We start from the raw sequence: 24,003 nt of genomic DNA, 5'->3' as shown, positions 1-24,003 counted from the left end.
CTCTAGCCAAAAAAGACTGTATGAGAAAAGGGTGCAGCATGAGGAGCTGCAGATGTGTGCCTACGCAGGCAGGAACCACTGTGTGGAACACCTTATAAATGTACTACCCCTTAGCCCTGGTTTTGGAGAAGTGTGAATGCCTCTGCTAGTAGAAACTATTCATGGACCCTGTAGCTTCTATAAGCTGGCTTTGTGCCCTTCAGCCCCCAAATGAAAGAGGATTAGTGTTGGGAGAATTTGTCTAGATTCTTTGAACCTCAGATCTTATGGAGGTCCTTGGAGTGAGTTCTGGACAAAAGGGGAGGATTTTCTTTCTAATTAAATACACATACTCTTTATTTCTTTTTCTGTAACAGGAAAAAATCATAATGTCTTTTATGGCATTATGAAATAAACAGTAACATCTAGATCAGCCTGCCTTCTGACTCTAATTAAAGCCAAACCATGTTTTGTCCAAAAATCTAGGAGTCAGTTGCCTAAGCAGGAGCTACTTCACGGTTACTTCTGAGTAGACACAAGGAATTCTGAAATAATGAAATTACTTAAGTGCACCTGAAGTAATGAAATTGATCTCCCTGAAACTTATTATTGTTTTACAACAATGTGAGGATATCTTCTGAATTGTGTGCCTCATAGATCTCACAATGGGATTTCATGACCAGTAGCTTTCCCTCAAAGCTTTTGGTTTTATGACACCAATCTCATTTGATAGAACCAAAGCAACATTCAGTCATTACCTTATTCCCTTTAGGACATACTAAAATCCTGTCTAATAAATCTCTTAACGTGTGCAATGTACTCCATGTGTTGCAGTAAAAGAAAATAGTTCAAAGTTCAAATTAATCATTACTGAGGTCAATGTCTGGTGATTTTCAATTGCATCACTGATTAATGTTGGCAGAATTAACACCAGAACGTTTCTAAGAGACTCAAGTGTTGCCTAAGACCAAGACTTGTCTGAAAGGATGAGAAAAATATTTTTTTTCTGAATCTAAAATTCAATATCTGCAAATTACACCTTCCCCTTTCTCTACCTCAATTTGCTTTCCGTACTGTTGACTACATGCTTTGGACAAGCTAACGAGGATGGAAAAAACCTGTGGTGTTTTGGGAAGGTGAAGTGGCATAAGAAAAAAGAAGAATGTAAGGCTTGTTTCCATCTTCGTCCCACATAGCCATGTCCTGCTAGTAATGCAGTGTTATGAGTGCTTGTGGTGGTGTCTAGCTTAGGGTGTGTGGTGATATCTGTGAAAGTGTAGTTTGTGGGACCCTTTCATCTCTTTCATATGGTGATGAAAGTTAGTAGCTCACTCTCAAAAGTAGTGACTCTTACAGAGCTTGAAAAGATTGACCCTTCAAGGGTCAGAAATCTTGTTGGCATGGAAAAATGTTAGTTGGGCTTCGTTCTGTTTCTCTGACCTTCTAACAGTTATGGTCCAGGAGCTTAGAGCTAACATGACAGCTCCACAGGGCATCGTGCTTATTAGGTATGAAAAGAATTTATTAAAAATCAGAATAGCAGGTGCCTTTTCAGCTTTGTTAGTCCATCTTCTGGTGTCACTCCTCTCATTTTGCTCCCCTTCCATTCTGGTAAGATTCCTGTTTCTCCATGTGGTGGAATACCTATACATTTAAATTACATATCACTATGAAATGTGGAAGTGAATGGTGCTAGTACTGTTAGAAGAGTGTTTATGTAGTCCCTTTTAGCATTCATTGTCAACAGGATTGTCAGTTTTCATTCTGCAATGGCATAAAAACATCTCTATTAGTGCTGGCTATAAAATGATGGCTAGGCATTTATTATTGTAAAATCAGCTGTTTAAGAAATTTGCCTGGAATTGAAGCAAATTTCTTACTGTAATTGGCTTACTGTAATTTGATGTAATTTGCAATTTGATGCTTTCTTTTAGGAGAATCTGATCTCAACGGAGCAATAACAGAAGCAGGAAAAACCTATGAAGAAATTGCCAGTCTTGTAGCAGATCAGGTAGGAGTATTGTGAATGTACAGGTGTAGTGTGTACCAACATCACCTACCTGGATCACTTCTGACTTTCTCATGTTTTAACAGAAAAGAGAAAGTAGCTAGTGCTGCAGACCAGTTAAATGAAAGTACTATTAATTCTTTTCAATGCACTTTATTCTTTTATACTGTCAGCTGAGGGGGAATGTGATGGGAGGAGGGTATTTCTCTTGGATTAGCAAAGCTCACATTTTGGTTTCTGAAATACTAAAAATGTTATGTACCCTTTAAATGTGTTTGTTTTCTGACATCAGTGAGCTGTCTTTTTGCTGTGTTTCATTGTCTTGACATATAAATGCCCACTTTGGTAAAAACCTAGCTTAACTAAATCCTCATTGGTGTCAGTATTCAAGTCATAAATTGATGTTTAGAATATTAAGCTTAAAGTCTCCAAAATGGCATAATAGCTGCTTTTTTGCAATATTAGTATGCCACAGATACTTTGACTAATGCTTATGCTTTGTTTATTAGCCGAAGAAAGATCTTCACTTTTTGATGGAAACAAATCATGAATATAAGGGATTTCTTGGTTGCTTCCCTGACATCATAGGAGCTCATAAGGTAGGTGAGGGGCTTTTAGTGTGTTTTTGGGGGGGAAGGGGGAGCAGTAATTGGGCAGCAGGGAAGATCTACTGCACAAGTGGCCCCCTAGTTTAAGAAACACTGAAAGTTCCTGTGAAAATGTGTTTTGATGTTAAAATAAAAAAATGCTTGGAGGGGAGGGAAGTTAGAACTTGTTTCAAGACTTTCTGCTGTAGCAGAGCACTAGAAGCTTCTTGATTTTCTTCAGGTTAACTTCATGTCCCAATATCATGAATAGCAGTAGTGTAAATTTGTAGTATTTAAATCTTATGTGGTGATACTAAACCATACTAATATTGTAGGAAAAATTGTGTATGCTTACATGGCTAGCTTACCGATATGTGATAAATAATTGCTCACTATCTTAAAAGTTTCTTTAATATTAAAAAATAGAGAAAAGGGCGGAGGGGAACAGTCAGTAACAACCCCCCCTCTTTATTCTCTGTCGTAACATAAATAATAAAATAATAAATAAATAAGAATAAAACAATAAATTTTGCCATTGTATTTAGTTTTTGATGTTCTGCCGTTTTTTACCTGGTTTTCCTTGTGTTCATGTGCCTGCTGTAACATATTGCTGGAAACTAAAATCTTTGAAGTATTCAATAATACACAAGTTTGGGTTTTTTACCTCTTGAAGTTTTGAATGTATAAAACAAGAACATAGTTCTGAGAGCAGGAAAGATAAAAGCATATCAGAGTTGTGTATTCTTTCTTCAGGACACTTATCCCTCATCCCACACAATCCTTGGGGAAGAATAGCATAAAAGGAGAAGTGTTTTTTAAAACTCAAAAATAAGCCTACTGCCAAGAAATGTGTATCTAGCTAGATTCTCTTGAATATCATTTGGCACGAATAGGGGAGGCATTTCTTTTTATGTTTGTGGCACAAGGATTTTCCTGAATCAAAATTTACACATTGCAATTAGCTGTAGTCTCTTGGAAAACAGTTTATGTAGTCTTAACTTGTATAATGTGCAAATGAGATTCTATCACTTGGTAGTTGGAGGCTTTTGGTGCCTGTTGTGTTGGTCAACTGCACTTTGAAAAACTTTGTTCTTTCGTTCTTTATGTATATATCCTTGTGTAGTGCTGCTTTTACCAAACTATAATTCCTAGTGACTGTGATCTTGCCTGTGTTTGAAGTCATTTTTTGCAAGCTGTTAGGACTCTTGAAAGAAATTGAACGAAATAGCAAACTTCTGAGTGAAAACGTAGGAAGGTTGAAACAGTTGTTGTGTGTGTATCTATATATGTATATAGTGTGCAAGCTCAAAATGTGGCCAATGGCATTTTGAATGATTATAAAGACCTTTACGTTGACTACACTTTTAAGCTACTATTTTAATGTTTTTGCATTTGGTTTCTACAGGGAGCAATAGAAAGAGTGAAGGAAAGTGATAAATTAGTTGCAACCAGTAAAATAACACCGCAAGACAAACAGAACATGGTGAAACGTGTAAGCACCATGTCTTACGCACTACAAGGTAAACTAAATCTTGGGCTAAGTGGCAATGTTGTAGACCTTTGAATTACATATTGTAACTAACAAACTTTGAAACAGAATCTGTTCTACCAGGAATAATAATAATAACTATGCAAACCCCCAAACAAAACAGAAACCATAATCAACAACCACCATCCTTGACCGTTTCTTTCATTTTGAAGTGGCAATGTCTCAAAAAGCAATGTCTCAAAAAGCCTGGGCCCTAGGCCAGGAAGCAGTTTATCATGTGCCAGAAGTGTTCTGATTCATGGTTTAGTCAGACATGATCGGGTTGAGATTCATGATGTTGTGGGTAAGATTTTATTTTCTGGATGTTCTTTGAATGAACTTTTTCCTCTTTAGATAAGAGACATAGCCCACCACACTTGAAAAAACAGGGAAGTGAGGAGACAGGGCTCAGTCCTGCAGAATATTAAGCCCCTGCATGCATCCTGTTACTAACTTCAGTGGGACTAGTCATTCCTGAGGGAGTTGCATCTTTTTTAGCTGATGCAAAGCCAAGAGTACTCAGTATTTTACAGGAAAAAGTCGGAGGAGCAAATGACTGATTTTAAAAACAAACAAGAAAACTTCCCACACCCACCTTCCAGTTCACAATCATGCAAGAGGACTGTGCTGTATAAGTGGTCATAATGGAAGATATCTCTAGAATGACTTTTGCTGTCTAGAATATCTCTTCTCCCTCTATTGGCATCTCCAGTTTTTATTTCAGCTGTAAGCTGTGATCTGACAAGAGATGCAGAAGGTTGTGAAAGGTGTTATGGATTCAGTAATGCTGTTTCTCAGGTTTCTACTGAAACAGGACTCAAGTCAGGAACAGGTCGAACACTACTGGCTGTATTTTTTTTTTGAGCTAAATATTTACATCTGTGGCTTACAACTTGTTATCTGTACCCTTAAACTGACTGTCCTAGCCAAAGTCTGTTGGCAACACTTCAGGAAAGAGCAATTACCTCAGTGGAATAAAATCCTGCTTGTACTTTGTTACCAAGTCTTTGCACACCTGAGTATTGTAACTGGTTTTCCTTAGGAAGTGTATTCCATGTTTTACCAATTTTGTGAACAGTTCCATCATAACTTGAGTGCTGCAGGCAAAACAGGTTGTGGAAGCATGAGAACAGGAACTATGCCGGCAGGGCTGGACACTGAGCTTATTGCACACTAGCCTGGTACTGAGTGAAACTGTTAGCTTTTCTTAAATAATTTGCTTTCTGGGTCTAATTGCAGCTGAGATGAATCACTTCCACAGTAACCGCATTTATGACTACAACAGTGTCATTCGTCTGTATCTGGAGCAGCAGGCACAGTTCTATGAAACGGTAAGGTGTAGTATTTCAGTGCCATTTTCCTGGCACATACTGTGCTGTTACTTTTATAAGAAATACTTGCAGCACTTAGTCATCTTTGTGTATGAACCTCTCCCAGGGAGCACATACTTGAAGAACTGTATATGTAAAAAAAATAAGAATTAGTTAAAATAATATATTTTTATGGGTACAATCTTATGTGCATGACTAAGTCATATTAGATACATTAGACCAAAAAATCAGCATTGAGAAACATTGACATCTTGATTTTTGTACTTACTTTTTTTCCCAATGCCAGTACTAAGGTTACAAAGAATTTTAGTTCCATGATATGCAGTAGGACAGACCTGCTGCTCTGAGTACCACAATATACTATTTGAATGAAAATTCCCTCCTGTGGGGTGGGGAGGATGAAGGGAAGCTTCTGTGATTTAAAACTTGATGTGTACAAATGTGGGGCTGGGGGTACTGGCATGGTTTAGGTGGCATATTAAGTATCTTAACTCTGAGCACTCTTACCTACAACCTTAATTCTTATTTTAACATTGTGGTTCTGTAAATGAAACTCAAGAACAAATTTTTTAATGTGATATGCTGGTGAGACATGAGTTTGAGTGTGCTGGAGCTTGGCTTCTATCATTTAAAGGAGTGGTATAAGGCAACTGGTTGCCCTTCACAGCAGTAAAAGGTGCCTGTGGGGCTTCAGAGGTATTAATGGATTAAAAACTTCAGGTTGCCCATCAGGTCACCTTGCTCAGTTTTTCAGATACATCCAATGTTTTAGGTATAGGATTTCTCTTACTTTTTTTTCAGTATCTTGTCTGTTTTATCCCTCTTCTAGTTGCAACCTCACTAGCTTCATTGTACCAATCCTCTTTTCCCCCAGTGCAGGGACACCAGATCTATGTCAGGGCTGTGGGGAGAGCACAGGAGCTCTGTTCTTGTGTGTGGCCTTGTGTTCAAGAGGGAAATGGATTTAATGAAAAATCTGCCTTTTTTCCTGTAGTCTTCCTGCATAGTGCAGTGCTAGATAACTTAAGAGGCAGGATGGCAGCCCTGCCTGCAGTACTTTCTCCAACACAACCTGAGTGGTGAAAGCATCAAATAAACAAGGCAGAAAGTGTGTATATGAGAAGAAAAGTCTTTATATCAGAATGCTTTCAGAGCCCTATATATACAAAACCTGCAGTAAAAATGTCTCTTTTTTTTTTTTTCTTTCCAGAAAATAAGGGGAAAAGTAATTTAATTTCTTAGCCTGCAGTTGTTTCTGCAGGGTGTGAAGTGACTGCATAGTGAATATGTTCTGTTTCTTTGTTTCAGATTGCACAGAAGCTGAGGCAGGCACTCAGCCGCTTTCCTGTGATGTAATCAGGAGTAGTCAACAATAAAAAACAACTCCAAAGTGCTTTTCTGATTTGGGGGCAATGCCAATAAAAACTTGTTAGTCTTTTCCAGCCAAAAAGAATCCAGACCACCTGCCAAAAAATCCCAAAACAACAAATATCAGTTGTAGGAAAAAAAATTATTTCAAATGTTACTTTATCAGCCTAAATCATAAGATAAGTTTCTCTTATCTTGAATGCTTTCCCATTCATATCATTATTTAAATTTTGAAAAGCAAGATAATGCTGTAAGCTATAGGGATTGAAGTTATCAAACTGGTGTGTGTTGCCATGGACTTAATGCAGACTTCTGTCTGTCATATTTTCTTCAAAAAAGTCTTAATCAACATCGGTTATGGATTGATAGCTTTTTCCTAAGTGGGAAGCAGAAGAGCTTGAGAATTAATACCCATTATATTCAATTTTCTAGCAATTCAGTAGCCAGGAGGAATTACATTGATGTATGTTTCTGGTACATACTCCTGATAATCTCCTGAATGAACACTTAATTATAAGTTTTGCTTCCCATAGGCAACCAGGCATACTGCTCCCATTATGACTTCTGGTAAATATCATTCATTCTTCCCTTCCCTTGTTTTTTCTTTTCCTTCTCCTTCAAACTAAATCTTGTACTGTGGCGCAACACCTCAGAGCTTGTGTCAGATTCTTTCTTGCTATGCACTGGTTGAGAAGACAAAGTTCAAACAAGGAAGGAGCCATTCAGGAAGGTGTGAAAAACAGTTTTCCGTACCAGCACTTTGACACCCCCCCATGTTATGCCATAAGGCACTGGTGTTCCTTGGTGGTGTACAGAGACAGCTTCACTTTTACCTCTGAGGTTGAAAGGTTTCAGCAGAAGGGACACTGCCACATTAATCCAAACTAGAAGTCTTCCCAAAATCCCAACTGAACTCAGGTCTTCATGTTGTAGTATAGTATGATATTGGCTTGGTTTAACTTTTTGTTCCCTTTAATGCAAACTAAAAGGTGACAAAAGTACTGAATAACATCACTATTTACCACACAAACTCTCTGCTTTGGTTATCATCTCTTACTAAGTGGCCCAGTGCCCTCTTGCTTACAACTGAAATATCATTTCAGGCCTGAGCTTTTCAAAACAAAAAAAGCCACCAACAACCCTGTTCACAGTGGGCACCAACTACAGTAATTAATTTCATGCCATAAGCAAGCAGGAAAGCCAAAATGCAGTTTTTGCTAAAGTGTGCCTAGAAAATAAACATTTTAGCAGAAACAAAAAATACCTTTTTTTTTTTTTTTAATATTTAAGAAGACATTTTACCAATAAGCCATTCTAAGTGACGGGTACAGCCTGCTGGTTGAATAGTTGCCTTATTCTGTTTTGCATTGGTGTTACTTCTGTGTGCTAGAAGGAAAATCGGGGTCTGCCTGAATTGTCTGAAACCAAACCAAACAAGACTAAGCCTAAGTCTAGATGCTTTCCAGTGTCACGGGTTTTGTTCACGTCTTATAAAAACTTGTCTTTTCCTCCTCCCAGTTTTAGTTGTTTGCTTCCAAAATTCCATAGTGCAGTGTTGTTTGATACAGCCATTTAAATATGTACAAATTGTAAAGAATGTGTATAAATGTTTTACACCAAATGTAAGATCTGCTTGCATGTAGAAGCAGCTTATATAATAAATTGTTACAAAGTGTACAGTAAATTCTGAAATCACTTTTTCAAGCCAGCATTTTTTTAGCATTTGTATATTCACTTTTTGGTAATAAAACCTCTTTGTAACAGACTCTTAATTTGGGTGGGGAAAGGGAGGGGGGGCTTTTTACCAATCCTTGAATAGCTCCGTATGCACTAAAGTTGAAGGTTCTTTATCTTGAAGATATTGTTTTGGAATCTAAGTGTAAGCTGTGCATTCCCAGTGCAGGGAAACTGACAGTAGCAACTATGTCAGAGATGCAACATTTTGGCAAAAAAATAAAAACTGTTTAAAGGTTTCTAGTAAAATGAAGTTAAATGATAATAAATATTTATGTATATCCACCAGACTATTTTATTTTTTTCTTTGGAATCATCACATTGCTTTTGAACAGGGTGGTGGAGTATGAGGCAAATCTTCCTTATAGGAGCTTACACACACTGGCAAACTGAGGAAAGAGAAAGTATCCTTGTGTCTTCCATAAAGCAGGCATCACAACTGAGCGGTATAATAGTGACTGCAAACCAGAAAAGGCTGCCATATGTTGTAAGCTTTTCATTATTCAGGTCAGTCCAGCTCCTGGTTGGTAGAACCCTCCTGACTGTAAATAAGTAGCAGAGCACAGTGCTACTGTGTGTTCCCAGATTTGTGCCGGCATGGTGTTGACCCAGAATAGAAATCAGGTTGTCTGTGGTGTTTGTTTTTTAAATTAGACATCAATAGTGGCACAGTTATGTTGGCTGAGTTGAGAGCAACAGACTCTTCATGCTGAAGATGCAGTCATAAAACAAGAATAACAAGGTAGAGGGAGACTTGAGCAGTGCCCTGCTGAATTTAATTGTTGTAGCTAAATAATTAACCTTTGGGATATCAAAAAGATTTAACACTGTTTCTTGGCTTACGCTGTTCTTCAAAAGTGAGCCAGACATTGGCATTATCCCAGTAACTTTGTAAAAGACATCATGCCCTGTTTGCTTTAACTTTATATTTTAATTGCATATTCCATTACTGCTAAAACACTAAATTCATTTTTCACAATAAAAATACAGCTATACAAAGGGAAATGCTATCCATATTTCTTGTCTGCAGTTAATCCCTCACAGGATTAGACTGCAGCAGCAGTCTGTTGTTATTATGATGTATGGTATATGTTTGGATAAGTAGTCTACTGCAATTGCAGTACTTGTAATGTTGTAATGAGGCCTAACTTTGTAGGGGTGCTGAAATTTTTACATTGCTGAACAATTTCTGTTTTCTGTGATCAAGTAATTGGGAAAAATAATATACACTTAATTCTGTAAATTCTGATGAAATAATACACATCAGTTTTACTGCTATGAAAATTAGTCTTGCTTGCTGCAGCAGAGTAATTCAGAGTTAACAGCCTGGTAAGGAAAGATGTGTCTCTAGTGGTTTAGTCTGACATACACCAGTCATTCTGTTCAGTCTGAACTGGACAGGAGTACTCCACAGCCTTGTGGCATGTAGCCGTTGGCAGCAAGCAAAGCACTCCCTAGGACAGCATCCTGCTGCTGCTGCCTTCTTGCCTTTCGTAGTGCTTCATGCTGAGACATGGGAGTGTGCACCAGAGGAAAGGTAAGTTGTGGGGGGGGCTTCAATCAGTTGGCTTTTCCACTCCACATACTTACCATATTTTCCTAGAACTCCTCTGAGAAAATTAACACAAATAACTGTTACAGTTAGTACAGAACAGGAGAGGTAACCAGTTGTGCAGAAAAACCTTTTTTTTTCCTTTTTTTTTTTTTTTGTCTAAAGAATTTGATGTTTTGTTGTTTGGGTTTTTTTTAAATCATAGAATGAAAAACATAAGGCCTGGGTTAAGGTGCAGCAGTAAGATTTTAAAAGATGCCACACATTTTGTTGGAATCTCCCAGATTCCAGAACATGCCAGTATAGCCCTTTCTAGTAAATCACTGTGTTACCACTTAAAAAGCTTTCCCTTACATAGGTCATCGCTACATCAGTTGTGTGTATATAAAATGCTATCCCTGTTGTTAACCAACATACGTAACAATTGTTACACACTGCAAGTCTCTTCTCTTGTTAAAGCATATCACTTTGGGTGCTTAAAATAAATAAAACCATTCTCTTATTCATGCCAGGCCTGTTGATAAAACATGGGCAGCAGGAACATTGTCGTTGCTGCCCTTGCAATGGAGTCAGATTGCCAGCTCATCTGTGTGGTATTAATAATCTTGTTGCCCTGCAGTATTGCTGCCTGGCTGCGTCGCTTCTCTACGGTGGTCAAGTACTGTATGTAGTTTCTCTCACAAATGCAATATAAGTCCGATTACATTTTCAGTCTATAATACTCAGTTCTGGCTGTATCCACTAACTGCAACCCAGACCTAGTTAAGCTCATGCAAGCTGGTTTTTTTTTTAATTCACATTGTATTCCAATTATTTAATAGACTTTTAGTGTAAGCTTTCAACTCCTTGTATGCCTATCTAGTAGTGACCATATTTAGAATACATTCACTTGAATTTATTCTGACATCTGAGAGAAGTTTGTCCAAATTATTTCTAAACTGTTGCTGTTTGCAGCTCTGTATCTCCTGTTTTTAATTAGGCTAATCTTTAAGTATTTAACGTATTTACACAGGTTCTTGTCAACAAACTTGGATTAGCTGGGATTTACCCTCCCTCCTTTTTCCACCCCTCCCCCCCCCCACACCTGATGGCCCTTTGCACATCAGCTGTGACTGGAATCTTTGCAGTATCTTTGCTAGGACAAGTCAGTATCTTCAGGATACTAAATTAAAACTGACATAATTTCTTTTATATATTTGAAAAACTGGTATTTGCCTGCTTTTAACCTTCTGGGCCCTTTCATTGGCCATACTTTTGTAAACTATCATAATTTTTTGCCTTCCTTCAGATTCCAGTTAATGCCCCTATCACCTTCCTGCTGAACTTGCTGAACTTTAGGTTATTCTTATCTGCAGAGTTAACAACTATTTGCTTCATAATAGACTCGATTAGCTTCTTTGAACTGATCCTATCAATCTGAAGGCAGCTTTCTCGTGTTTTTATACTAAAGACTCTTCTTCCCTTATTCTGGCCTGTGGCTGTATTCTCCAGTTAAATACGTTTTTGTAAGTCATGTACTTTTCTGTCAGGGCTGAAGCAAGATGTATTTAATATTTTCTGTTAACAGTAGAATTTAGCTACTCTTCTTCTTATCCCTAGCATCTTTAAGGACTATTCACTTTTTTAAAATTATTTTCTAATTTGTCTTTGCACACATTGATCAATTCAAGGTCACTTTTAATTCACATGGCCTTCTGTTGCAATTGTAGATCCAAATCTAAAATTGTTACTCTTCACTGGTATCTTCTATCTTTAGAAATGTCATTCCCCAAACCAACAAGAAACAGTTTTCCTAAAAACAATGTAAAATGGAGTCAAATTTTGAAGTTGTAATTAATTTTTTTACCTCCAAGAGGTTTATTAAAGGTTATCTCAGCAGAATGACAAATGGTAGGAGTACAAAAACCAGAGAAAATACAGAATGATTGGGGAGATGTGGTTTGGTTTCTTTTTAATTTTGTTAATTGCTTGACTTTAGTTATTAGGCTGTCCCAAAGACAGTTGCCAGGAGCGAGGAATAGAGGACAAGTGATAGATAGGTGTGTAGACATGTATCTAGGAATGTGCCGTGTTTCTGCTAGTTAAGAAGGCTGAGCCAGTCCCAGGGGGCTGCCAAGCCTGCACAGAAAGGTGTCAAACTGAGAAAACTGAGATGCCAGGTGAGTTGGTAACCAAGAAGGTTCTCCAACCATCTAACAGAACTGACAAAGGGGAAGAGAGGAGTGAGGGATACATTCATTCAGCTTCTAAGAGGCTTGGCTGGGGCAATGGAAGAGCACTACTTGAAGAGCTTAGAAAGGGGGAGAAAGTCTGTGACTGGAGAGGAAAGAGAAAAGTAAAGGTTTCCCCTAGGATATTGAATTATTTTTCAGGGATTCCTGAAAAGATTTGCCCAATGGTTGAAAGCAATAAGAGAAGGGGCAGTAGTTAGTTTTGTTTAGCTGTCAGAAGTAAGGACGCTTCAGATTATTTATGCACTTCCAACCATAATATGTCTCAGGCTCCGTACCAGACTACCTAGAAAAGATGAGCTTAAGCTGTTTGGATCAGTGAAAGCTGGCCCTGATACTGGTACGGCAGAGGTGGTGCAGTCCCATTTACTGGAAGGAGTAACTGACAGGAAAGCTGTGTCTGTAAATAGGGCACTGAGTTTAGGGGAGGAAGAGCACTGCATGTTACCTAAATCAAAGCAGGTCAAGTTGCCCTAGGACTTGATCACAGCTGCCTGGGGGCCTCTGGCCAAGGAAGCATGCTGCAGCCTGATGTTTCAGTCTCTTGCTGTGTTTCTTCAGGCTTCTTTCTGCCCACAAATTACATCTGTCCTAAACAAGAAAAGACCAGAGCAACATGAAAGCAAGTGCCCCAAGAGCTCTCCAGTTACTGGTTTCAGTAAGTTAACCTGCTCTGAATATATGTGAGATTTCGTGTGGGCATCCTCACAGAAAGTGTTAGGGTAAGGATCACGGATGGAGAAGGATCTTTACCTTTTGCTATCAACCACCTGTACCATGATGTGTGAATACTCTCTATCTCACTGACAGGGAAACTGAGGGACAAGTGAATTGTCACATGCCAAGAAGGCAAGACGGCTGAGAACAGAACCCAGATGGTAATTCTGAGGGGTACTTTGATGCTGAAATTCACCTAAATTCAAAGGCCAATCCCCAACTCCTACCCAGCTTCTTCTTCCTGGGCCCTTCCCTGTCCCAGTCCCTTCAGCTGATGCCTAACTCCAGGGCTCCTGATAGTTTGTAATGGTAAAGTGTCTGACACATGCAGGAGGTACCTATTACATTGCTTGTCATAGCATCCACCCACATGCACCTACGTAAATACAATGTCACAATGACTAATGAATTTGGTCACCCACAGGAGACTCGAAAATAGTGGGACAGTAGGCTGGAGTTTACTTATGGGAGACTGTGAAGAGCACGCTCTCATCCCTTCTGTACCAAAGCAGGGAATAATGGGACACTGATAAACAGAGAGGCAAGCTTTTTATTTGTGACCATTTACAGCAGAATAGCTGAGGGAAATCAATCTGTTAAAAAAAGTGGCAGTTGTGGATGAAACTGGATGCTAAACATAATGGCACAGCCCATGCAGAAGCTAGATACTTACCAGGTTTCTTTCAGAGCTGTAATTATGTCAAGATAACTAGGTTAGGTTGGTTAAGGTATTAGCTGTTGTGGTCTATAGGCCCTTGGCACACTGGAGTGGTAGCAGTTTCTAGGACTATGAATTATCCTAACAGTAATCATGTTAAAATAATTAGCAAATACTATTTCAAACAGCTCAACAAAACACTTAACTCTTTGTAATACTTGTAAATCTCACTAGAACTTAATCTCTTGATCCTATCAAAGAAAAAAGATTAAATGCATCCCTTCATTATACTTCTCTGCTTTACAGTTTGTGGGAAGAGCATCTCCCTGCTCCCATGTGTTCCTTGTGCATTGCCTGCTCATCTAGACCTTTTTGGACCTATCAAAATTTATTACGTTCCTAACAAATTGCACAAAATTCACTTTGTTGGCATCTCTGAGGCTTTGCATCTCTGGTCTCTGGGCTGCTCTCACTACTGTGACCAGAGAGCAGTAATCAGCTCAGGTCCTCTGCTGAACCCTGGCTCCAGGCGTATGTATGGCACACAGGTGTGATGATAACCACTTCTGCAGCACGAAGAAAAGCAAGACAGATGTGCAGTGTTACTGTCTGCTTCCCCCTAAATCCCAGGATGCAGCTACCCTTTGCCTGGCCCTGTGTGAAACCAGCTAAGATCTTACAAAGCATCTTGATTCTGTTCTGTGCCTTGCCAAAGAAGCTTTACTAGACATCTGATGGCCCTGAAGGCAAAGAGAGGGTGTGAGTGTGGGTGGCTTCTGGCACAGTGGATAAACAGCCCTAGATATCTGCCCCAGTATTCCTTACAGTTTTCTCCTCTGAGACTCCATCTACCGCTAAGTTAAACTCAATAGCCAGCACTAGGCAACAGTTCAAGCACAGATGATCATAAAGTAAAATATTAAACAAATAAGTCTAATCAACATGCATAGATTTGTCTCTTAAGGAGCAGGTTGCTTAAAAGTAGCCATTTTATAATGGTTTCTCCGCAATATGTTGTATCCTGCCCTATCCATGACTTCTTGTTCCTGTATCAGGACAGCCCTCTGAGTGGCAGCTTCTAGGATTAAACCAAGTTTAGTTACTCTGTCTTCCAAAAGACATTTTAAAGCTGACAAAGCATCTCCGCTTTTACTCAGGCATGCAATGAACTTTGTGCATCAATGTTTCCATGTGGAAAAGATTTGCAGCAGTTCTGGCTCTTGCATGTAGTTTGCAATAAATCTCCAGGACCAGATGGAGTCTATTTCAATTTTCTGGAAGAAGTAAAGACAGAATTCAGCTGAACTCCTACCAAAATATACAGAGAACATTATTCAAGATAGCTACTCTGGAAGAAGAGCATAGGAAAGCTGTCATTGCACCACCTTTTAAAAAATTCAGGAAGCAATTGCAGGGATAGCCAAGCAGTTAATTCTCCCTGTGCATCAGGATCACTAATAACAGAAACCAACCATTAGCAGACCAGTTGGGCAAAAAAAATCAGAGAATGAAGTGGGGAGAAGGGAGGGGGAGGGAGAAAGAATAGGAAGAGTAATGAGGGCAGCAAGGCAGGCAATCCAAATTGCTAATTAAGTAGAGCTAATGAAAACAGCAGCAACCAGATGTTGCATGAGGTGAACAACAGGGTGCCTGACAGTAGGGCTGTCACTTTTGGCTTGTGGCTCACTGGAAGGCTGGGGTCAGTCACACTCCAGCCTCCCCTGCCTACTCTGAAGTTTGTTTTACATGGCACTCTACTTCTCATACCCCAAGAACTGGCTTCCCCCTAGAGCCATAGCTTTGCTGAGGTTTTCCAATCACACCCACACACAGCCTTTCCACTCCACCTGCCTGCTTTGCCAACTTGATGAGATTATTTTGGCCTGCCCATGCTCTGTGCTGACCCACTTCCACACACATCAGCCTGCCCAGGTTACTGGTACTACTGGGGTATCCATGACAGTTGCTGGTACCAAAAGCAAGGAAATATGACAGGACAAAGTGCAGATTGCAAGTAAAGAGGGTTTCTCACCTCTCTTCCACCCTGATAATTTTGAAACACACACACCTGCCACCTTGGAGCCAAAAAAAAAAATTGAATTTAGCTCTAATTCCTGCAGCTTTGAATCAGCAAAGCCAGTGAGCCTTAAACTGGCCTACTCTTACCCACATGGGCTAATCTGTGCTATGCAAACTGTGATCTATCCCCAGACTAGCAGGGATTACACAATGGCTGCTGACACTGAAATCTAAACCACCTAGATCCTTGGGTGGGAATATGTCATTCTTAATCAACCTCAAACTCCCATGCTGTTAATATGTTAATAATGGACACAGCACAAGTTAGAAGTACAGGCAATTATTCCTGTAAAAGCAATGCAGAACCTTGTTTTGGTGATCAGGACAGCATGCCTAAGTAAACAAGTCCAGCTGTCAAAAAACAAATACTGACTAGCAAGCAGAAGGAAAGCCTACCTAAGTTTGTTTGTACATGCACATAGACTGATGGTTTAATTGGTGCATTGAGAATGAAATTGAATTAATGAAATTAAGGGGGCCTACAAGAAAGCTGGTGAGGGACTTTTTAGGGTGTCAGGTAGTGATAGGACTAGGGGGAATGGAACAAAAATAGAAACAGGTAGATTTAGAGTGGATAGTAGGAAGAAATTCTTCACCATGAGGGTGGTGAGACACTGGAACAGGTTGTCCAGGGAGGTGGTTGAGGCCCCATCCCTGGAGGTTTATAAGGCCAGACCGGATGTGGCTCTGAGCAACCTGATCTAGTGTGAGGTGTCCCTGCCCATGGCAGGGCAGTTAGAGCTAGATGATCCTTGAGGTCCCTTCCAACCCTGACAATTCTGTGATTCTATGATGCAGTATACCAAAATGGTTGTTCAAATAACTTCAAACTATGGTATTTCCTCAGTCCTCCTCTCTTCTGTTCTCCTCATCTACACACTCTGTGGTATTTTGCAAGTTACTTTTTTCTTTTGGAAAGCAGTAATGTCATGTGCTTTTGCTACAAATTCACATTTCTGAAGATAAACATCTAGTGTCTGAAAATTTATTGATGTCATGATTTATTTATATTAAAGTGGTGCTCTCCAAACAGAACTTTCTCTTAGATACCCCATTTTTTGTTCAAATACTTGAGCAAATCTGAAACTTTTACATGGACAGGTTGTGTCCAACATTCACAGAATCACAGAATATATCTAGTTGGAAGAGATCTCAAAGATCTTTGAGTCCAACCTTTGATCCAGCACTGAAGGGTCAACAATAAACCACGTCCCTGAGTGCCAGGTCCACATACCGCTTGAACACCCCCAGGGATGGTGACTCTACCAATACCCTGGGCAGATCATTCCAATGTTTGATAACCCTTTCCGTGAAGTAGTGTTTCCTAATTCCAGCCTCAGCCTCTCCTGCCTGGCACAGCATGTAACCATTTGCTAGAGGAGGTGGTTGCTTGCCACCAAGGAGAAGAGCTGGCTCCTTCCTTGCTCCAACCTCCCTTAAGGTAGTTGTAGGAAGCAATAAGGTCTCCCCTCAGCCTCCTCTTCTCCAGACTGAACAACCCCAGCATTCAATTCCTTTCACAAAAAATCTTTTCGTTTTGCTTCAGCTGTGTGTTATGTGTGCAAGAAAAAACAGAACTGGGATGTGAGACTGTTTTAAAATATCAGCCTCCATTGCTTTTCTGTGCTCTTTTCTGTGAATGCACATATAGCTAACCAGATCCTATTAGCAAATGTTACAACTGTAAATAGATAGTACTGAAAATAAACTTAGTTAACCTGCTCCACTACCCTTAAGAGAGTTGAAACAACTCCTACTAATTCTCCATAAAAGATAATTTCCCTTTAAAGTCTGATCACACTGAGGACAGACTGTAGTTCAACAAGCTGACAGACTGAAAGAGTTGGGACTGCTCAGTCTGGAGAAGGCTCTGAGGAGACCTTATTGTGATCTTTCAGTATCTTAAGGAGGCTACAAGAAAGCTGGGGAGGGACTTTTTAGGATGTCAGGTAGCGATAGGACTAGGGGGGATGGAGCAAAACTAGAAGCGGGTAGATTCAGGTTGGGTGTTAGGAAGAAGTTTTACACCATGCAGGTGGTGAGACACTAGAAGAGGTTGCCCAAGGAGGTGGTAGAAGCCCCATCCCATGCCCAGGTGGCTCTGGGCAACCTGATTTAGTGTGAGGTGTTCCTGCCCATGGCAGGGCAATTGGAACCAAGTTGATCCTTGAGGTCCCTTCCAACCCTAACAATTCTATGATTCTAAGCATTAAATAAATTAAGATTAGAGTTATGTATTGAGCATGGAAACACTGTTCTCCTTGCCCTCTCTTCCTATCCCTCATTTTAAAATGTCTCATTATAGGTCTTTTTTTCTCTGTACACTCCTTTTCTGACATATAGTCTGCATTATCCAATAGGACAAAATAACCAAAGATACTTGTGTGAAGCTAATTATAGTAAGAGGGATTAGAACCTAACATTTTTCTCAAGAAATGAAGTGTACTGCACCATGAAAATTTTCTCATATATATATATATGAAGCTCTCCTGTGACTTTTCCAATTTTTGTGTGATTTGATTAGTCTAAAAAATGCAAGGCTGCTTTTTATTTGTTTTAATTATTAGCTTTAAGGTTCATCTTCTGCATCATAATCACCTTCCTGTTGTATTCTTGCATTTTCCACCCTTGCATTCATCTGTTTCTGTCTGGCTAGCTATATCATCTCAAACAACAATGAAACTCATAGATTCTGAAAAACAAGGAGAACTCTATTCTTTCATCTTACAAACACAGAGCATCAACAGAATGTTCAATTCTTATTTAAGAATAAAGTTAGGAATGACTTTGCTACACCAAGCAGTCTTTTCTAGTACCCACCCTACCTGTAGCCACTGCATGCTAGAGAAATGCCACAACAGACAATCTAGGATTGCCTCTTTCTAGAGTTTTCTTCACAGCTGACTCATGGAAAAGAGGAAGACCTCTTCCACCTCATGAAAACCACATCCCATGATATGGGGTAATCACAAAATTCTGGTTTCACTGCTGCTTTTGAGCAGAGGTGTGCACACTTTGTCAGGTGAGAAAAAGCATGTGCTCACTGAGAAAAACTGCCAATTTATATGCTTCACCTCTTTCTGTGTAAATGTTAAGCAGTTCACCCTAAATATGAAGTTTCTATTTTATTAAGCATTTTAGTTTCCTTACCAAGAGTTCCAGAAAATTATGCAAGAAGCAGTGGAAAACTCTGTGGCTTCCTAGTCCTTTTGAACATGAGAAGAATACTTACAACTAACCATAAGCATGTCAGCCTGGAAGAATAAAAATTTTATCTGGTTGTCTAGTCATTCTTACTGCCTAAATAAACACCATCTGAGTAATGCTGCTCATCTGCACATAGCTTTGGGATGAAGAAAGTTAAGCTTTAAAACAGCTGCTGTTACTGAAAATAGTCTCTCAATAAGAAGAGGTTAGTATCTGTGAATGCAGTTATTCTGTCTCTCTAGACAGATTTTTTTCATTTAACACAAAGTTAAAATATAGGTGGAAGAGGAGGTGAGAATTTCCACTGACTTCCCAACAAGACTTCAAATACAATTTTTCATTAGCAGCACTTAGAGAATAGTTAGCACTCCACCTGAGCATTTTTCAGCCACTTCTGGTATCCATTCAGAGTTAGAATTCACATCCCAGTCTTCCCAAACCTGCAGCTACAGCCTGCAGCTAGATAGGCCCTGAACTAAACGCCAGTTGGCTTCCAGTCCAACTACCTTTAGCAGCTGAGCTGGCACTGTTTATTTACTTGAGAAGTCTCACCCAAGCAAGGAGCTGTGAGATTTAGGCTACTAATACACTTGAAGTTAGGCACATGTTTTGGTGTCCTGCTGAATTGGAGGTTCAGTGTGGCTTTATTAACCTATCCCTCTATCTTCCAAATAATTGGTGAAAGGGTAATACGATACAGAAACATTAGGATTAAAAGTTTCTTTTTTGTGATATAAGGATCACAGATCCCAGGAGCCAGGAATAAGAGGACCTAGTCAGGAAAGGTTGTAAACAGGAGTAAAAAGTTGAAAATACTGGCTTTAAGTATACAAAATGTCTCTGCATCACTCCTCTTACACTCATGGCAAGGTCAAATGTTCTTTGTCAAGACTGAAACACACAAATAAAGCATACTAATTTATCACTGGTCCTTCTCATGCTCTTCAGAGTTATTTTTAAGGAAATGCTGTTGACTTTGTTGAGAAGCAGTGACCTAGCTTGAAGTGTATCATACTGTTTCTGTGATAAAGCACCAGATGTCTTTTGCACACACAGTTCTTTACACCAAGAAAAATATAACCAAACAGAATAGAAAGTCCTTCTCTCCGTTTCTTTGAGTGTAAACCCACCAGCTACTTTTCACAGAAACACTGAGCACTTCAGCCTACAAGTGTTGCAACTGTTTCTCTGGGGCAAATTCGCCTGTAAGTAGAAGTTACTCTAATGTTAACTAGAAAACATGAAAACAAAAGAAAGGGTTGCATATTAGCAGCAATTAGTACTTGTTTTGAATATCACGTGCAGGAAAAGTTCTGCTGAGGTACTTCCCTTATTTCTTCTTTACTTACTGAAGTCAAAAGTTTCTCATAAAAGGCAAAACCCAAACTGTTTTCAATGACCTTGTGAGCACACATATTTCCTGAGGAATTTGTGGCCACTGAGGCTTAGTGCAAGTGGCCAGAAATTTCCAGGAAATGCCATGTCAACTACTCATCCATATTTAGTCTCAAAGCTTTAAAAAAAATTATCATTGCTTCCAGGACCATAACATAGGGGAAACATAGGTATTTTCTGTTTTGTTTTGTTTTGGTTTTGGGTTTTTTTTTTTTTTTTTTTTTTTGTGTGTGTGTTTTTCTTTTTTTTTTACTGGGTATCACTAAAGCTTTTAGGAGAAGAGTTCCAGATTGCAAAGATCATTCAAAAGCACATAAAGACAGACAAGTTATGCTACAGGGATCCCCTCTATGCCACCAAGTCTAGGATACAGGTCTCACACAGCTCTTCCAGACAGCTAAACCAAACACATCCTGCTCTCTCCAGTACTGCTAAACTCTGTTTTGTAACACCCCTCTTGCTCGGCATCTGATGCATCTGCAGACAAACATACAATGCCACCTGCTAAGATCAGCATGTAAGGGGGCTCTTTTTGAATAAGGCTGTTATTCAGACTCTGTGAACATCCATTACTACAGAGACATGGAAGCAGGAGTCATTATAATGCATGGCATGCTTCAGAGGTAAACAAGGGCTGGGGAGGGAAAGGGACTAGAAATGTGAATCAAACAATAATGACTGGAAAGTAGATAGAAGTACTCAGAAGTCACACTAAAGTGATTTCTGCAGCTGAGGTAACAGCTAAACCCTTAATGACAGCAAAAGAACTGTGCTTAGAAATCTGTATAAACACAGTGTGGACATACTCTTCAACACAACTTACACCACAGGTGAGTTAACAGGAACTAAACTTTATTTAATGCTGAATATCCTCCTACCACAGAGGCTGCCCCCCTAACATATCAGTGCTGCAATTCTGTTTGAACTGTATTTCACACAGTTCTGAAGTCAGCAAACATGAGATGTTAAGGATTCCTTCCTTTCTCTCCCCCTCTCCTAATGACAGGAAAGGGAAAAGGATTTGTAAGAAGAAAAGGAAAGCAAAGAGCTCTACTGCTGACAAGAGATACTCTACTCTCCACAGTACTCCCACTATTCCATGCATGCAGAATGGTAGAGATAGCCCAGTGACCTTAGCTTCTCTCAGCTGTCAGCAGCAAAGGATCACCTCCCTCTATTTAGCTTTGGGAACTTTCAGAAAGCAATACAAAATATCTGTGACTCCTCAGAGGTAGGAACAATTATCAAGAACCAAAGACAGGAGTATGAAAAGGGGCAAAGCAACTAATATGATGGAACTAGCAAGGCAGAAGATTAAAGAAAAAATACACTTGAGAAAGGAGGATGAAATTAAAAATTGCTGAGGAGTTAATGAGGGTGAAAACAGATGCTGTGGAAAACAGAATGAGGGACTGCACAAATTACTACAGGTATTGATCAATTTCCATGATACTCCAGAGCAAGACAGCTCAACTCCTAATGTTAGTTGAAAGATAATCTGTCAGTCTCAACATTTTCCCTTAAAAATGGACTTTCATGCATTGAGTCATAGTCATAGTCATAGTCAGTTTGGTTAGATGAAAAGATTTTCAGTCCCATACAATAAGGTAAGGGAAATCTTTGCATACCCCACTAATATATCAAGCAACATTCCTATTTGAGCCCTTTTCAAATTACTACTAGTTATAGTAGTACCAGGCAACAGACAACCTACTTCCTTGTCCATCTCACCCCCCCAGGTGCCACTAAAAACAGGTATGAGGCTCTGGGTGGGAAAGACCAGCCACACACAGAGAAAAGCCTATCATTCCTATCACAACATCACCCCCAAGAGAAAAAAAAAAAAAAAGGAAGAGAAAAAAAAAGGGTTATAGTCGTAAGTGACTCTCTTCTGAGGGGAACAGAGGGTCCAGTATGTTAGGCAGACCCTTCTCATAGGGAGGTATGCTGTGTCCCTGGAGCCTGCGTTGGGAACGTCATCAGGAAACTTCCTAGCCTGGTGTGGTTCTCCGATTATTACCCACTACTGATCTTCCATGTAGGTGGAGAGGAAGTAATGACTGTTAGTCCAAGAACAATTAAAAGAGACTTTAGGGCCTTGGGACAAGTGGCGAAAGATTCTGGGGCATAGGTCATCTTTTCTTCTGTTCTTCCAGCTACAGGCAGTGACATTCGAATGAACAATTGAATCCAGTCCATTAATACATGGACTGCATCAAAAGAAGTGTAGCCAACAGATCAAAAGGTGATTCTGCTACTTTGCCCTGGTAAGACCCTACCTGGAGTACTACATCCAGCTCTGGAGCCCTTAAGACAGGAGTGAAATGGAGTAGGTCCAGAGGAGGGCCACAGGGATGATTGGGGGGCTGGAATACCTCTCCTGTGAGGTCAGGCTGAGGGAGCTGGTGGTGTTCAGCCTGGAGAAAGCTCGGAGGAGACCTAATAGCAGCCTTCCAGTACCTGAAGGGGGCCTACAGGAAGGCTGGAGAGGAACTGTTCACAAAGGCCTGCAGTGATAGGATGAGCGGCAATGGTTTGAAGTTAGAGGAGATTCAGATTGGATGTTAGGAACAGATTCTTTACCATGAGGGTGGAACACTGGAACAGGTTGCCCAGGGAGGTAATTGAGACCCCATCTCTGGAAATATTCAAGGTCAGGCTCGACGAGGCTCTAACCAACCTGATTGTGTACCTGTGCCTACCTCCTCAATCTGCGTAACTCCTCAATCTTAATAACTGAACTCTTGAAAAAAATTAGCACTTCATCCTGCACAGTCTCAACAGGTAAACATGCTGGGAATCCTGCAAGATCCGAGGGGGGGAAAAAACCCACAGCAACAAACCCCGCACTTTTATATGAAGGAACATCTTTTTGATTACTAGTCAATCCGAACCTTGGCTATTTTCCTAAAAAACCGCTCTTTACAACAAACCCGGCGGGACCGCGCTTTCCCTAGGTTCCACACGCTGATTGCTCCCAATCTGGGCAGCACCCGGCAGGTACCTAGGTCCACCTCTGTCAAACGCCGCCCTCCGCCCTCAGTTAAGGGGCAGCTCACTTCCCATCAATAGCTGCTCTCATTGGCTTTGCCCAGCGAGTGAATAGGCCATTTCACCAGTCTGCCGGCCCACAAAGCCATTTTGCACTTTTGAGAACGCTACCACATCGCCCAAGCGGGAGGCACAGCCTTGTGTGGCCTCCTACGGGTGCTGATGATCCACTAGAGTCCAGCTTCTGCCTACGTCAAGGAGCCATGATGTGTTGGGCTTAAAATTCCCAGGCGCTGCCTCGACTCACATAAGGCATTATGAGAAGGCCCCCGCTCCCGCGTGATATAAGGGACGCGGGCAGGCCACTTGCCACCTGGCCCCCGCGATCGTGGGCGGTCCCCAGCGGCACCTGGGGCACGGCCCGTGACAAACCGCGGGCAACAAAGGCGGCCACCGCTACTACGCGGGCCAGTGTGGCGGGCCTAGGCAAGCGGTTTTGGGCCGCGGCCACGGTGCCGGGTTGGCGTCCCCGGCGGGGAGAGGGATGGGGGTTTGCCCCCGCCGGGCGGCTTGTACCTGTCTCGGAGTAGGCGGAGCCGCAGCTGGGGAGCCAGAGGGACAAAGTTAACTCCGCAAAG

At 40.5% G+C, this 24,003-nt stretch overlaps 1 protein-coding gene across 1 annotated transcript in view; it reads left to right on the top strand.

The window, feature by feature from the left end:
- The window catches only part of SNX9 (sorting nexin 9), a 38,956-nt gene extending 32,167 nt beyond the window's left edge, over window positions 1-6,789 (top strand). Inside the window, exons 13-17 of the mRNA XM_054395612.1 lie at window positions 1,914-1,990; window positions 2,497-2,586; window positions 3,980-4,094; window positions 5,342-5,433; window positions 6,742-6,789. Coding sequence (XP_054251587.1) covers window positions 1,914-1,990; window positions 2,497-2,586; window positions 3,980-4,094; window positions 5,342-5,433; window positions 6,742-6,789 — 422 coding nt within the window. The remainder of the gene's footprint in view (window positions 1-1,913; window positions 1,991-2,496; window positions 2,587-3,979; window positions 4,095-5,341; window positions 5,434-6,741) is intronic.
- Window positions 6,790-24,003: the final 17,214 nt, after the last annotated feature.

This window comes from Indicator indicator, chromosome 2, assembly GCF_027791375.1.
Source record: "Indicator indicator isolate 239-I01 chromosome 2, UM_Iind_1.1, whole genome shotgun sequence".
Taxonomy (NCBI): Eukaryota; Metazoa; Chordata; class Aves; order Piciformes; family Indicatoridae; genus Indicator; species Indicator indicator.
Note: the sequence above shows the minus strand (reverse complement) of the source record. Positions and strands in the feature narration are given on the sequence as shown.